Raw genomic sequence first — 16856 nt, forward strand, 5'->3', positions numbered from 1 at the left:
ATAGACTTTTCCATTTCCATATTCTGGTCTCCCACAAAGACCAGAATATGGTCTGCAATGCTCTGCTATGTTCCAGCAGCCAGAGGTCTGATCCCTTGATCTACACGCTATGGAGGAAATCCTGCAGCTAATTGTGGCCGTGGCAAACGTGACAAAGAGACCCTCAATGGCAAAATGTGGACACAGAAAACTCAGATGTGCAGGGCAGTGCTGCTGCAGTTTACCTGGAGGTGACGTGGACAGAATCCTGCACTGCTGAGGCAAAAAGAAGTAAAAGGTCTGACTGGAAAACTATAACTAATGTCTGAGGAGGAAGCCAGAAAAGCTCGTATGATGCAGCAGGGACCTGCTGTCAAAGTTTACTGAGGTAGGCTGCTGCTCGTCCATGCAGGGCTCGAAAAGTCAAAACCATAATCTTAAAGTGAACACTGAAGTCGATGGGACACAACGATGTGACAATGAGAGTACTAAAGACTCAATGAGAAGACTCGCAGGTGCATTAAACTTGTAGGTGTTCGAAGGAGATTTTACACAGACAAGTGAACAAAAAACTGTTGTGTGTATTTCAGAGTTTGCTGCCCATGTAATCAATCGACAGACTGCACATTTTAGCGTGGACTAAGGGTTACGACAAATATTTAACATGTGAATGTGAGATTTGTCCTCCTGCAGCGACACTTGTGCAACAAATCTTTGTTTTCTTCTGCTAAAGCAAACATCTGCAGATGAACCCACCGATGAGAGGTTTAATGTCAATCGCCTTTCAGACGGCTTGATGAGCAGACAGAGAAACTCTACAGCCTTTGGAAAAAAAAAGCTGCTAAACCGGCTCTCGCATGTTCCTGCACGGAGCTTCAGAAAGCATCTCAGATGAGTGTAAACTCACATTTTGGCCTGCTCATCTGCATATTTGAATGGATAATTGGCCAGTGTGGCTTTATAGCCCGTGTTCTTCACCATATTGTTCCATGTGACTAGTCGCTGGCCAATGGCTGTTCCCCGTGGCTCGAAGCCCTTGTAGGAAAAAAAGATACCAGAAATAAAACAGCAGAAATTGACATGATTATGCTTGTAGAAATGTATTGTATTAAGGCAAACTGATCATTTTATTATCACACAGTTCTCATCACGCTCAGCCAATACAGGACGTTTAAGCCCGACACACATTTTTAGCGATTTAAAAATCAAATATATTCACTGATATTCCCCCAAAATCAAACCCTCAACTATTTAATCAAAATATGTATGGAAATTTAGAAATTATTAGAAATAACATGAATAACAGTCAAATTCATGTTTGCTTTCTTGGTACTCCTGTTATGTTTGAGTTTAGTTTGCTTTGGCAAACTAAACTCAAACATAACAGGACAACATAGAACCGATCAGCCTGCATGAGTGCGTCTCTATGTACAACATGAGTACCGCATTTTTCAGACCATAAGGCGCACAGGATTATAAGGCGCATTAAGCGAAACAAAACAGTCAGATAAGTCAAACTTTCCTCAACTCATTCTTCTTGCTTCCTCCACTTCCCTACCATTGATTCATTAATGTTGAATTCTCTATCAGCTGCTCTATTCCCATGTTGTTGCAGTATATGAATCACTAACCTCGTATTGTGGATGGATTATCTCAGTTGTTCTCCTGACTGAAGTTTGGTCCGTTTACAGCATCCTGCCATGCGATTGCATTTGTCTCTAACCATCAGGAACCCTCACGTTAACTTTTATCGAGTGGAAAAAAAAGTTGGCGTTCATCCTCCAGCTTCACTGTGTTTATGCTAACATAGCTGTGTTGCTAGCGGTCACGTAGCACATCATTATATACCAGCTAGTCCAACTTCAGTAACCCTACAAACGTCACTGCTGTTTAGTTTCCTGTCTTCAGTTATGTTGGAAGTGGTGGCAGAGCTGTATGTTTGAATGCTTCAGAAATCTCTCAGTCAGAACATGCTATATCGTGTTTAGGTGGAAACTAGCGAGCTAACTTCCTGCTAACTTCTAACTCTGTTAAATGTAATAAATCCTGTTTTCATGGATGCCTGGATGTTAAACTTAATTGTTACACCTGGTAAAGCAGCAACGCTGATCATTTTATTAAAGATGAAAGAATTTAGACAGTTTTTAACTCTCGGTGATGCCGCAGTGTTCGTTTGACTTTGGGACCTGAAGCGGACGGAGTTTAGGACCCAGATTACTCCGCAAGGCTCCTGACTACGGCATCCGTAATGCTCCAACAATCCATCAAGCGGTGCGGCTTCGTAGCTTACCAAAGTTATACTGAAGCATTTATGACAGATTTTTGAGCGCCGTGCACCACATAAAATTGGTTTGAGGTCAATAAGCACAACCAGAATTCATACATAAGGGGCACTGTCAATTGCTGAGAAAATTAAAGGATTTTAAGTGTGCCTTATAGTGCGGAAAATACAGTACTACACACTGAAAAGAGGACGGCTACCGTCATCTACAAAGGCGACCAATGAGTAGTGTACTCACGAGCAGTGGGTCAGAGAAATCCGGCAGGTCAGGCACAAGTATGCCCACCAGGGCACAGATCACAATAAGCACCGTGCACACACCCAGCACCACCACTGGCCAATCAGCTATTAGCTCAGCATAGCTGTGAAAAAGACACATAAAAGTTGATGACAAGACGTCCTTTGACAGTTGATTTCAAACAGCATGTGCCTCTGATTACATACAGAGTAGGAGAAACAAGAAAAAGCACTCACTGAGGGAACAAACGGAGAAAACGAAAACATGTCTTGTCTTTAAGAGTTAGATTTTACTGTAGGTTAATGGATAAATGAGGACATCCAAGTTGCTAGTTACTGCAGGATAAGTGAATCAATAAGTCGTGACTCACTACTGAGGAATGATGGCTCCAGTAGAGCTCTGATGGATGGATGACAGAAATAAAGAAAGGAGGAGAAGTTTGAGCGTTTCTGGCAGGTCTTACCTTCTGGGAAATCGAAAAGGCATCGAAGGGCTGAAAACCAAAGAGAGGGAGATAAATCAGGTTTATATTTTGAAGTCAAAGCAACAACCAATCAAAAACATATTGGAGGAGACTTGAGAAAGAGTGGACATCTTTTCTCCATCATGTGCTGCTTATCTTTTTCCAGCAGGAGCGCGCAGCGTGGATATTGGACCGCTGAAGACATTAAAGCTGACATGGCTGTCAAAACCACTTTGTGCTGAACGTCTCATAATTCTCTGCTCCTTTTTCAAACTTTGTTCTGATTTGACAGACAAGCTTACAGGGATTTTCTTTCTAATATACACGAGCCACACGCCGAAATCTAACGACTCGAGCGAGGTACCAGCATCTAAACTGCAGGCCGACGCCGACCTGAGAACTTGTGCTGGGCTCAAAATGATCCTGAATTTCTGGCTGATCCTGACACAAACGGATGTCAGCGTGAAGCTAAATAAAGCCTCAAATGTTCCTGATAACTGCTAAACAGCATTTTTTAAATTTCATTGAAGCCAAGTGAAGCCTAGTGTGCCATGTGCTCGATAAATCAGCACTCCAACACACACCAGGCCCTCGCCGATAATCCGGAAGTCTCGGATTACAACTTGCACTTCCACACAAAGACATGTTATCACATTGTGAAATCAGGCTTCCTGTTGGTGGCTGACCCAAACACGCCCACAGACACATACTTCAGCTGCTCGGGATCTATCTGGAATTCTCGTCAGCTCCTTTTGGGAGCAGTGGGGGGAGCGTCCGGTATGCCGGAGAAGCAACAAACGCGCTGGGTGGAAGGGAAGAGGAAGTGGCAGAATCAGATACGACCACCTGATCACAGTGGGGCTACAGGAGATTAATGATCAAGGCTAAAGGGGTTCACGGGAGACAGACACATGTCTGTGTGGAGAAAACACACGGAACAGCCAGAGTTGGAGATTTTAGCTTCCCAAAAAACCTAAACTGAAGCTTCGCAGTTAAAAAAGATGCAGGGTTGGGTTTGTTTTTTTTTTGGGATGAACATACACAGCTGAGTGAATAAAAACGGGCAAACAGAACAAAGTCTGAACACTCAATAAATAAATGAATCACATGACATAAACAAGTAAACTGATACAGGTAAACGTCACGTTATCAGAGCTGGTTTCAGCTGATATTTACCATGGCTGACACTTGCAGATGTCGATATTCAATAAGAAGAAGAAACCGATATTACCCAAAGACACTAGGGGTGCAACGATACTCGTATCGATATTGAACCGTTCGATACAGTGCTTTCGGTTCGGTACGCATATGTATCGAACAATACAAAATTTTTAATTTATTTGATCAACTTTCCTTCTGACGATGCTGTCTGTGTTGAGCGCTCAGTGAATCTGCGCTCGACTACTCCGCCTAGGCTGCACTGTCGAGCGCAGATCCACTGAGCCCAGCGCAAGCTAGCGAGACAGAAGTTAAGCTCATTGCAACATGGCAAATTGAACCTCCCCCACCCTCATTCAGATCTGGCGTTTGGAACTATTTTGGTTTTCATGTGACGTATGACCCTGAAGGTAAGCGCGTCATGGACTAAAGTAAAACAGTATGTTGGATGTGCCACGCAATGCTCAATTACATGGTGGGAGCTAGTGTGTTAGCGCAGTTAGCTCGTTAACGTGTTGGCCGTCCAGCCCCATGTACGGGGCGATCCGCAGTAGCTCGTTAACGGAGATTTGCCGTGTTGTGGCGTTAACGTCATTTCAGATTAACGCTGACAGCACTAGTGGGAACTCAACGAATATGACTGCACATTTACTCCGACACCATCCTAGTGCAAAGACAAGTGGAAGCAGACAAAACAACAAGCACGCATGCTACAAACTTTACCCGAGTCATTTAGACAGCCGTTAGCACAGGATTCTCCTTATGGGCACCTGATATGTTTAATATGCTGCTGAGAATATAGCCCAGAAGAAGCGTATAGTATAGCTTTTATTTTGAAAGAGCCATTTCTCTGTAATAAACTCTTTTCCAAAGATGAGAGATTTCTCCATCAGATGGTTATTTTTTTATTACTTTATTGTTTCAGCAACATTCAATTTAAAAACTGTACTTTTGAGTTAAAATATATATTTAGAATTTTAATAAATGACAAATTAAAAAAGCATGAACATTTTTTTGTATCGAAAAAATATCGAACCGTGACACCAAAGTATCGAACCGAACCGTGAATTTTGTGTATCGTTGCACCCCTAAAAGACATGAAAATCAGTCGTTTTAAAAGAGCTGTTTATTGCACACTGATGCCAAATGAAGGCACATTCAGGCACAAGTTAAAATGATGACAAGTCGAGAGGAGATCAGGACCGTGACTACATCAATGAGCAGAGTCCTTATTGGAGGCCAGAGGGACTGGATTACCCATTCTGCCAGAAAAGTCTCTGGAAAGATCAATGCACGGCTTTAACCTGAAGCTTAAAGGATTGTAAATACATTTTTAGTGCATCATAGATTCACATCTTTACTGGAAGTTAAGTGGCCCTACTTTACTTCTCTAATGGTACAAAGAAACAGGAAGTGAGTTCTGAGGTAACCTTCTTGTGCAGCTAATCAAGTTGACAACACTCTGATTTTAGCGACATGGCCCCATGATCCAAGCAGGGTGTCTGTCCCCCCATCAAAGTCAGATAAGTCATAATGGGAACCACAAATGAACTCGCGGGACAGGTGAGGAATTTTACTCCACAGGGTTGTAAGGAGGTTGTAAATCCCCTTTAAAGCCCCACTGGGCCTTTTTATATGGCAGCCAAATGTCAAATGGCACAAGCTGAGAGCACAGTTTGCCAACACAGGTATGCACAGACACAAACAGGCCATCACTCACGCTCGTCTGGGGAAAGAAATGTTACAATGCAGTGTTGTGCTCCAATGCTCCGGGCTCCCTGCAAACAGCACCACACAGAGCCCACGGCATCGAGCCGGCCTCTACACTCCTCAAATCCCAAACGGATCGAGCACGGATGAGTTGGAAGAGGTCCAATCCAGCAAGGCCTCACCGGATCTACTGCCTGTGTCACAATAGTGTTAACCAGGAAAAGTCCACTCACAGATGGACCTGAGTGTTTTCATAGCATTAAGCCATTTGAAGCAATGGCTTTAAATTAGCTCCTTTTAATTGATCAAATTAAAATGTGTTTTCCTCCCTTTGCTCTTCGCTCTCGTATATTAGAGACTTTTTCCCCTTCAGCTTTCAAAGTGACCTCTAACCCGGTTTAAACCAGCAGTACCTAATGAAAGACACGTTTCCCCAGCCCTTCTTTGAACACGCAGCCGAGGGAAAACTCTGTATTGCTAATGTAATTCATTTCACTGGGCGCCGTCTCTTGGCTTTCCATGTATGGACTTGAACTGGAGACCCCAGGACACAGATATGGCCCAAGATGGAGGAGTCGAGCTATCGGAAACACTTGGAGCAGATTCATAAAAGCGCTGTCAGGCTGTCTGTTTGTCTACTTAATGGACTATTTTGAATTTTGGCCTGCAACGCTCCAATCTGAATTCATTTCAGCCAATTGGAAAGCTGCACAGCATACTTGGATGCTTTTAAAGAAGACAAGAGATGATGGATTCTTGATCTATGCAGTTCACAGCAATAATTTATGCCATTGTTATAAAACTGAAACTGGCAAGCTGGGGTCAACATGATCTCAAGAACTGCAATCTGTAAAATGAACAAAAACCACCTAAATCCTTGACCTGCCACATCAGGCTTCCTCCACGACTCTCTGGTCCCTCCTGACCATGCCGCCTTCCCTTTCTTCCTTTGCTTGCTGCCTGCTCTCTTATTTTCCTTTTCCCTCTCCTCCGCCCGTGTAACCTTTCACTGTTATTCTATTTACCAGAGGGAGAGTGTTTCTGGATCACTGGGCTAATTAATAAGGTAAACACAGACGGCCCGCCGCTCACTCAGCACGGCGCTGACAGAGAAGCAGCTGGGGACCGAGGGACGGCTTTCTACACACCACAGCTCTGGCTCATCCCAGACGGAAGCAGACAATCGCGCGAGGAGGAGCATGGCGAAATCTTTTGGGGTTCGTCCAAAACGGAGATCTTGGAGCGCACTGTAACAGATGTGAGGCGATTGCTGGTTTTAAGCTCTAAGGGCCACGTTGTGCACTGCTGTTGTTGACATTTGTGCTCAAACTCGCTGCACTTCACAACTGGACAGGAACTAGCAAAATAATAAGTAAAGGGGTTAAGAGTTCAGAGGCAGAGGACGGAGTTAACTGTCAACAGACGGGTAGCTAAATATTTCACAAACATGGCCTTTAAGTCGGCGCAGGAACAATTAGTGTCAGCCATCAGGCTGCTGGGCCCGCCCTGCCCTGATTAGTGCCTCGCTGGAACGCTGCACTCAATTAGAGGCTCGATCTAGCCGTGAAATAGGCCCCGGCTACCAGTGCTCCTACTCAAATGACATCATGAGACTAGCTGGGCAGAAAAATACCACACTGTGCCCGATAACTCAGCCTAAAGAAGAATACTGTGTCAAGCCTTGGATTACATTAACACAACTGTAAACAGATACGAGGCTCAGAGGGCGTAAGGAATGGAAACTTTGTGACAGATAAATAATTGTAATGAGTGGAAATCAGTGCTTTAAGTCAGCCTGTATTTATATGCAAACACTAAAGTTCAGCTTTTAGAAAGCTCGGAAATGAGCGCGTGTGGAAATTAGCCCAGCAGTGTTGCAGTAAACAGATAATAAAATCCAAGACTGTAAACACTTGTAAAGCCATTACTCACATACATCAGAGAAATACCAAACAAGAGCAGCCAACTGTGTGCTATAAAGTGGACACATTGCTTTTACGTCTGCAAAGACAGACCGATAAGAAAGCAAGGAGAAAAAAAGGCATCAGTTAGCATCAGTGGTAACACAGTGATTCATTGGGCATCATGTTTCTAACAGGCCTCCAATAAACACAGAAACAGGCCTGGGCTGTTTAAACTAAGTTTAGACTGAGGTCAGTCGGGGACACCTCGTCTCATCATCGCATGGTGGAAACGCAACCAGGCATGATGGGAGGAAAAAGTGCAGCAACCACAGGACAAGTGCCGTTATGGACTCACTTGGATGTAACAATAATAATAATAATAATAATAATAATAATAATAATAATAATAATAATGTATACTTTATTGATACCCGTGGGGAAATTGCTCTCTGCATCTAACCCATTCACTGAGTGAAGCAGTAATAAGAGTGTCGGTAAAAAAAATAAATAAATAAAAAAAATAAAAAAAAGATGGAAGAAACATCCTTCAACCATGTCGAAGGGTTTTATCCACCAGAGGGCGCTCTATGATACCTGTGGCCCGTTGGCAGCACACGTCTGGAAGCATTGCTGTGGATTTGGCACATCCACAACAGCCAGCTGAGCATAACAGAGTTAGACAAAGCATCAACGAGTAGGTAAATATGTAAACAAATGTTTTGGAAAATCTGTTTATGATTTGAGTCACTGAAACAATAACAGAGCAAAAAAGATGTATGAGCCAATGAGGGTGGGCGATACAGCCTAAAGACCACACTGCGATATTCCAAGAAATTTGAAATAATATTTGTGATGATACAGTTGAAAATATAACAATTTATTGATGCGTTTGGTTTGCAGGCAGCAGGATTTTGCGGCACATTTTCCATTCTTCATTTTCCAGGCAATCATTTCAACACTGACACATCAGACTGTAATTCACTCTTTCCCCAACGCAGTGTGTATTCCTGCACGGAATAAAATAGTCCCAGTAAGAGGTTTTGCGTATAAGCCAACTAATAATCACACTGGGAATTTGAGCAAAAATTATTTAGTCAAGTAAATAAATGAAAAAAAAAGCATTTTAATCCTAACTGATTGATCCTTTTGTGTCAGGGAACCGTTCAAATGTTCTTGACATAAAGTTGTTTTAGCACAGAGGCTCTGAATATTTATCCAGAGAAAAACCTGATGTGACACATAACAGGTGGCGTGGCTAACACGCTGAAATAGCTTGATGGAACCAGTTTGCACTGTCATTTTAAAAAGCCAAATATGCAGTATTCACTCGGTATTCAAAATATGAACAGACTGGGCGCTGCTGTAGTTCACCTGGTTGAGCAGGTGAGCTTTTTACCAACAGCTACTGCAGGTGCCTGGGCTGCAGCAGCATAACGGTGTTAGCGGTGAGTAGATGCCAGTGGTCATGGTGGAGTAGTTAGTGCCAGACATTTCTGAAAGCTGCACTTTAAAAACACCTACATAACTTTTCATGTTTTTTTCAGTGGTTTCTGGTCGTGTGGGTAATGGGTTTAACTGTTGCCCTCTTACTGATTCTGATCCTGAGGACTTGAAGCAGACGTCCGTGTTCACATCTGCATGTGTGGATGCAGGATGACTGCTTCCACTGGTGAGCGTGGCCTTTTCTGGCTGCACCTGCCATTCCCTTGAATTCCTGGAGGTGAAATACTGGCGCACAAAAATTCCAAGCATACATGTGGGATTTAAGCACCGTGGCTGTAGTTAAGCTGTCAGTCAGTGCGACGTCTTTACTGTGGCTGCTCCTCGCCTCATTCTTATCACTTTAACCTCACACCCGGAGATGCACGCAGGCCTGTCTGTTGCACAGAGCTTCATATCCTACATCATTACTGTCATTCGTATTCTTTCTAATAAAAAGCAGAACCTGTCAATAGCTGGAGGGCAGTGCCAGGAGGAATCTGACAGTTTGAATCCACAAGTCCTTCCCAACCTGCCAACTTTACACCGCTCAGTCGTCTGCAGCTGAGAGGGTCTGTGTGGTCAGTGAGACCAGCAGGCTTTCCTATTAGTCCTCCAGAGGTGGAACCAATGCTTCCCACCAGCAACTGCTGATCCTCCAGCTTCTTACCACAGGCATCTGTTGAGTATGGCTTCCTGAATGAGTAGGCTGTGGGGGGGTGCAAACATGAGGAATGAAAATTATAATGAATCTTTATCAAAACACTTTGTCGCTGTGCAGCTAGATGAACTACAGATCTAGTCCTTTCAAAGAAAATCCTGAAGCCTCTCATTCACAGTGAGGAGAAGCTTTTTAAGGCAAACACGAGTCATTAATCTGCTGTCGTTTAATAGAAAGGCTGGTACAAACCAAGAACCTTAACAGGAAAGAGAGGACAGGCAAAGGCAATACAGTTCAGCATCTTATTTTACTATGGCTGCTGATGTAAAGACTCAAATCTGACTGCAGCATCGATACCTGGCAGCACGGCTAGTTTACTACACTGGTTTTCCAAGTAATTAAAGACACATTACAAGGGACAGATTATGGTTTTCCTTATTTTATGTGCACACTTTTTAAGATGCAAACATTTAAAATGATGAGATAAATGTAAAAGTAATCAAAGAATGGCTCATGCTCTACATTTGGATCCATCAGCTGCAGCCAGTAAGAACAAAACAAACTGAAAACAAAGTGAAGTGAGGAGGAGGAGGGGGACCACGGCTCAGAGGAAGACGATTCAGAATGATGCAGACCTGGAGGTTGGAGAAACAGGCCCACCTTAATGACCCATGTGAATCACTCTGACATTGAATCTTACCTATGCCGATTCCTCCACTGCCCCTGAGATGTGATCTTATGCTGCCTCAGACACCGCCTGGAGCTTTGCTTTGACCTTCTTTGATCTCATTCATTAACAGACAAGGTAGTGAAAGAAAAAAGGGCGATGTCGAGATTTTTTTTTTTGTGGAGGTTCATTTTTCACTCTACACTGCTCTCCCTCTTCCATCATTACCTCACCGCACCATCAGTCTAGTTTCCCCTGTGCTTTTGTCGCCATCCTTTTGTGTCCCGGGCCGTCTGAGGACGCGGTAGCTCCAGGGTCGCCATTTGTTTGAGTGCCTCCTCTCAAGCATTCCTGTCTCCATCAATCACTCTTCTCACTTCATCATTTCCTAACCGTTGTCTGGTAGGGTTTTTTTTTTTTGGGGGGGGGGGGGGGGGGGGGGGGGGGGGTTTGCTCTTCTGGAGCTTTGCTGCGATATCTCGTGTTGCTGGGAAGTGCAACGTGGCAAACAAGTGCTCTAGTTGTGTTCATTAGCTCTGTTTTACATTGGTCAAAGATGACACTTGGAAACGTAATAAGTCAAATTCTGTTCCTTGAGCTCCTTCACACAGAGACACTGTGCTTTTGCGAGTGTGCATTCACATTAGGAGAGTGTTGTGACGCGGGGAGGGAGTCTGGAAAATTCCAAGCAAAAGTTCAAAAATGCAGGAGAGGAAACATGAGCAAGAAACGGGCTGTTCATCTCCACATGGGTGTTGCCTGTTTCAAACACACTTTATTATGAAGGAAAAACAAGAGTAAATCAACACATCTGGTATGTATATTTGCACACGGTATACTCTCCTTTTGGTGTAAATGTAAAATGGCCTGCATTTGTATAGCGCTTTACTTAGCCCCTATGGACCCCAAAGTGCTTTACACTACATTCAGACACACACACACACACACACACACACACACACACACACACACACACACACAGCTGCCCTGGGGCGCACTGGCAGAGGCGAGGGGTATACATGTATAATGTATACCGAGGTATAAATGTATACATAGATATTTGTGTGGGTGTGAGAGCGACAACAACATCAGGAAGAAGGAACACGAGAAGCTTAAGAAATATCAAGAGCTGAGAGAGGATATGGTGAAGGTAACAGTGGTTGCCGTGGTAACAGCAACACCAGAGCTTATGACCCCCGAGCTGGAGACAGGCTCTGGAATGACATCCTAGATGTCTGTCCTGCTCCCAGAGCCTGAAGACAAAAACCTAAATACAAAGTTTTGAATGATAATGGATTTGCTTTTTCTAATGTCACACGTGCGTCTGTCCGGTATATGATGTCCAATTTGTCTTTGATTTTGATTTTATTGATTAGCATTCAAATATCTCAATGAATACAGAACAAAGATCTACCAGAAAGCAAGAAAGCAGGAGACAAGGCTAATCAAAAGGTATTGGCTGAAGCCTTTGCTTATTATGCCAACTCTTCATTTGTCAGTCTTTGTTCGTTCAAATCTTCAAAGCAGTCCCATATTTAATCAAACCTGTATCTTCCCATTTCTCAAATCGACTATCAGTTTTATTTGGGATGAATTCAGGGTTGTAGGATCTCCACCTTATCAGTCTTTCCCTGGTTTGGTTTTCTCCAAGATGTTTGTAGCGGTCCAGTCCAGGGCTTGGATCATGAAGCTGTGTGGTTCTGACGCTTATATTCACCTACTGTAGGTGAATATGAGCTGATATTTGGCATTCCAGCTCCTTCCATTGTGCTGTGCAGGCCCAGTTACATATAGGTCTACCAAGGTTTTGATTTGTGCTGCCCTAAAGTAGTCTAATGTTTGGCAGGGGAAGACCTCACAATGTCACACGTCCACGTTACATGCAGTGAAATTGGACCCCTGTGTGATTAGCTACGTGAAGGTCTAAACTGTAATTCTAGCTCTAGGCCGCGTTGATATTGTTTGAAAATAATATAAATTATTCATATAATTTGTAACCTGACACATTGTCAGACATGAAGTGCTAGAAAAGATCATTCAGGCTGTTGCAAATATGTTTAATATTTCACCTGCAAATATGGCCTCTACCTTCGAGTGGGAAGGTCTGCTATGCTTTCCTTTAGGCGAGCTAAGACTGTCCATGACGTTCAGCAGTTCGTTAAAATAGGTTTGCATTTATGACCCCCTCCTGCTATTGGATGAAGAGCTAGAACCTTATGGTCCTACCATAACAGCATCTTGGTTTGTTGTGTGTGTGTGTGTGTGTGTGTGTGTGTGTGTGTGTGTGTGTGTGTGTGTGTGTGTGTGTGTGTGTGTGTGTGTGTGTGTGTGTGTATGTGTGTGTGTTGTCGTCATTATACTAACATCTGCAGTAGGGCTGGGCCATATCATACCAGTATAATGTTGGGCATCGATAGGAAAATGAAATATTGCGATAGAATATGGGTAAAACGCGCGTGCACAGCGCCTTTGTTTTCATACGCACATGGCAGAAAAAGCATGGCGGCGACGGAGAATGAGAAGGGCGACAACAGATCGTTGAATGAAACAGATGAACCTGAACTGGTTTGTAAAAATGCTGCAGCTTCACTGGTGTGGAACTGGTTTAGCTTTCGCCCGTCAGATACACAACAAAGCACTATTTTTGGTAGCGCATGCTAGCGGGCCGTCGTTATTACCGTGTTGTTTGGAAAATACGGCGCACTTAAAATCAGACAGTGTCCCTTATAATCCCGTGTGCCTTATGTATGAACTCTGGTTGTGTTTACTGACCTCGAGACGATTTTATGTACACTGTGCTCGAAAATCTGTCAGATGTTTCAGTACGACTTTGCTAAGCTACGAAGCCGCACCTCCGCTTGATGGATTGTCGGAGCATTACGGCTATCGTAGGCGGAGCCTCGCAGAGTGATACATGCTGTGCAAGGTAACTTTGTGTAACTTTAATGCACATAAAAAACAGCTGCTTGTTTAAGTGAAAATACATAGATGGTTTTTTGCACTAATAAAATTGTGGAGTTGTAAAGTATTTTGTCTCGTGTCAATTATATCGTCAGTTATATCGTTATCGCAAGTTTTCAAATGTATATCGTGATAAATATTTTTGGTCATATCGGCCTGCTCTGCACTGAGGTTTACTGTGTACAGTCCTGATATGTCACACATGTATCCTGGGATAAGCTTGTAGCTCCGCTGCAGTACAGAGAGGATTAGACACACAGGATGCCCGGAAATCTCCCCCATCCATCACAGAGCTTTCAGAAACGCCCCAGGAGCCACAAAATGTACACACATGCCAAGCAATCGTCTCATTTGAAATGGGTGTATCATGTACCATGGGCTAATAACTTAATATTGAGTGAATAAAACAAAGCCAAAAACAGCCAAAATAGTTACAACTGCACGATCCAGCTTCTTAGTTCTTGCACATTAAGGTTGAGGGTAAAAGGCTTATGTGAAGACTGAATAAAAAGGCTGACACACAGTGTTCAAACACAAAAACAGGATACATTCCCACAAACGCGCCTTATTTGGTGAGGCAGCTGACAAAGCTCGGGAACAGGCACCACAAAGGCCTTACAAACACTTGTTCTTCTTGATAATGTGCTAATCCTCATCAAGCTGACACCCTGAAATACCAAGAAAATGGATCACTTTCAAACAGACCTTTGCTGGTTGAGGCTTGCAGCTGTCTGACAGAAAAACACAGGAAGAGGGAAAAATGTGGAGAGTGATAAATTGCCAATACTGCAAAGAAATAAAAGCTGGACAGAGACGTTTGTTCCACTGAAGATAACTGATTGATAAATCAGCTGATAAATCAGCTGATAAAGCTCCAAAATGACACCCGATGAACTGGTCTGCACTTCACGGTCATGTTTTCATGGCGTTTTCCCAGGTGTCATAGCAACCAAACCACCTGCAGTATACAAATACCACAAAATTCAAACTCGCTCCAGATTATAAAAGCTGACCTTTTCCGAGGCGGCGTCAGAGGGAGAGCGAGAGAGACAGACGCGGGAATTTTTGCAGTCCTACCAGGCACGGAGCTCAGCCAAACCTGCGGTTGCCGTAAACAACAGGGGCGGTTGAGAAAGGAGTCAGTAAAGAAGGGAGCGGCACTTGGAGCACAAGAGGAGAGAGGTGAAATATTCAGAGTGACCCTGGATGCTTGAGCTGTTTCGGCTGCTGTTGTTGGGTCATGGATGCAGAAGCAGCTTAGCTGGACCTCAGGTGCCCTGAAGCTACACGACCATTCTCCCTCGTGATGACGGTTTCACTGCAGAGCGAGAACAGCACTGCACTGTAGTGTTGGCCCAAGTGTCCCAGCTTTGATTGGCAGCAATTATAACCTCAAAGATGATTGGTAGCTGCTCTGAAGGACCAGCAGAACGTGCTGCAGGTGCAGCGCTGGTGTGACTGTGCCGAGCTCAGAGAAGCTCCACCAGCTGCAGCCTCCTCCTACACGTACCTATGGAGACTTTTAGAAAACTGGAGCAGCTGGTTGGATTCTGGTCACTAAGGCTACATTCACACTGCAGGCGAAAGCTCATCCAATCCGACTTTTCTGACCCTATGCGACCCATATCCGATCATGGTGTGACAGTGTGAACGGCACAAATCCGATCGGGGTCACTTTCGTATGTGGTGCTGAATCCGATACATATCTGTAGAGCTACTACTCTGGTGTTACTTCGTCATCTATTGGCCGACTGGTTCAAAATGCTGCAGCACACATCCCCTATACTCGCCTCAGTTTTCAAATTGATTTTAAGATCTTGACACTTGTTTGTAAAACATTGCATGGAATAGCTCCTATATATATCTTTCTGATCTTTTAAATTTGTATACTCCGACGAGATGTTTGAGGTCTGCGGACCAAATGCTTCTAGTTGTCCCCAGGTCCAGATTAAAACAGAGGAGATCGGGCTTTTGCTGCAAACTGTGGAATAAACTGCCTTTACATATCAGGACCTCTCCAACACTGGATACTTTTAAAACTCATTTAAAGACCCATTTTTACTCTTTGCCTTTTAATTCTGTATGAGTCTGTCATTATTTTATTCTTATTATTTTCTTATCTTTTATTTTACTTTTAAATTTTATCAGATTCTTTTATCGTACAGTACTTTTAAAAACAACAACTGTTGACCAAAGTGCTATATAAATACAACTGACTTCTCGACTGCTGTATCTTACAGAAAGTCCCTTAAACCTGTCAGCAGGCCTGGTCCTGACTGGGAAAGCCATTCCCAAGGACGCCGTGCTACTGCTCGATCTTAATTAAACCACACAAAGTGGCTACATAGCTAATCTTACAGCGCAGACACAAACATGCTCCTAATGCTTCTAACAGACCCAAACTGCTGCTGATCTGTGCTTGGACCTCTCCAAAGATTTGGTTGAATCCATGCACGAACAAAAAAAAAACAAAGGCTTTTGATCGTTCTCAAAATAGAAACATTAGAAAAGAAAGCACGGGCTAATCTCACAACATGGATTCATGTTTTGTGAAGCCGTGAACAGGGGCAGAAAAATCCCCTGTTTTGAAACAGACGTAAAAAGATTCCCCGAAGCGCTGACGTTACAACTCTGTGTGAGACGCGAGTGTGCTGTGACCTCAGAGGCTAATCTGGCAGATCAAAACGATATCTGACACCATCTTGTCTGACTGCGTGCCTCCAAATGATCAAACGTATTGGGAGAAGACTTCTACACAACTACAACTGAACTCCAGCAGTACCAGAGAAAGAGGAGACAAATGCTTAAGGTTGTTGTTAGCGTCTGGGTTCAGGACAAAACGGCACAACTGAGACAGGTATATCATTTCCTGTGTGTAATCACACACACACACACACACACACACACACACACACACACACACAGTCTGTAATTCAAAGATTTTGGGGGGGGGGGGGCAAGAAAGTGAGAGTGTTAATGGAGTGAGAGAAACAGTAACAGAAACCACAGAGGCCAGCCGATGCATCTAAACGCCTGCAACACAATCAGTGTTTTGCTTTCCTGTGCCCACCCAGGGTCTAGTGTGTGTACCCACTGAGGCTACACAAACCTCATCTTTCAACGCCACCCACAACGTCTCTCTTTTTGTAATGAAACTTATGAGCGGGGGATGTGACTTTATTTGAGTGAGGAAAATTCCACGTTGAGAAGTAAAGAGAAGTAAAGAGAATCCCCACAGCGACCTGCAACCGTGGAAAGGGAGCCGACATGAGTAAATAATTCAGCAAAAATTCACCTCTTGCCCGCCCTGGTCTGCTGGGTTGGTAAATATAGGATTATGCAAATGAGCACACGA

The 16856-nt window shown here is 43.7% G+C and overlaps 1 protein-coding gene across 11 annotated transcripts in view; it reads right to left on the bottom strand.

The window, feature by feature from the left end:
* disp1 (dispatched homolog 1 (Drosophila)) overlaps positions 1-16856 on the bottom strand; it is a 120424-nt gene that overhangs the window by 8913 nt on the left and 94655 nt on the right. For all 11 annotated transcript variants that reach the window (XM_076873601.1, XM_076873606.1, XM_076873597.1 and 8 more), the window contains 3 exons: positions 2962-2991; positions 2499-2622; positions 887-1014 (listed from right to left, as the gene is read on the bottom strand). In XM_076873601.1, coding sequence (XP_076729716.1) covers positions 887-1014; positions 2499-2622; positions 2962-2991 — 282 coding nt within the window. The remainder of the gene's footprint in view (positions 1-886; positions 1015-2498; positions 2623-2961; positions 2992-16856) is intronic.

Source organism: Maylandia zebra, linkage group LG15 (genome assembly GCF_041146795.1).
Source record: "Maylandia zebra isolate NMK-2024a linkage group LG15, Mzebra_GT3a, whole genome shotgun sequence".
In the NCBI taxonomy this organism is placed as follows: domain Eukaryota; kingdom Metazoa; phylum Chordata; class Actinopteri; order Cichliformes; family Cichlidae; genus Maylandia; species Maylandia zebra.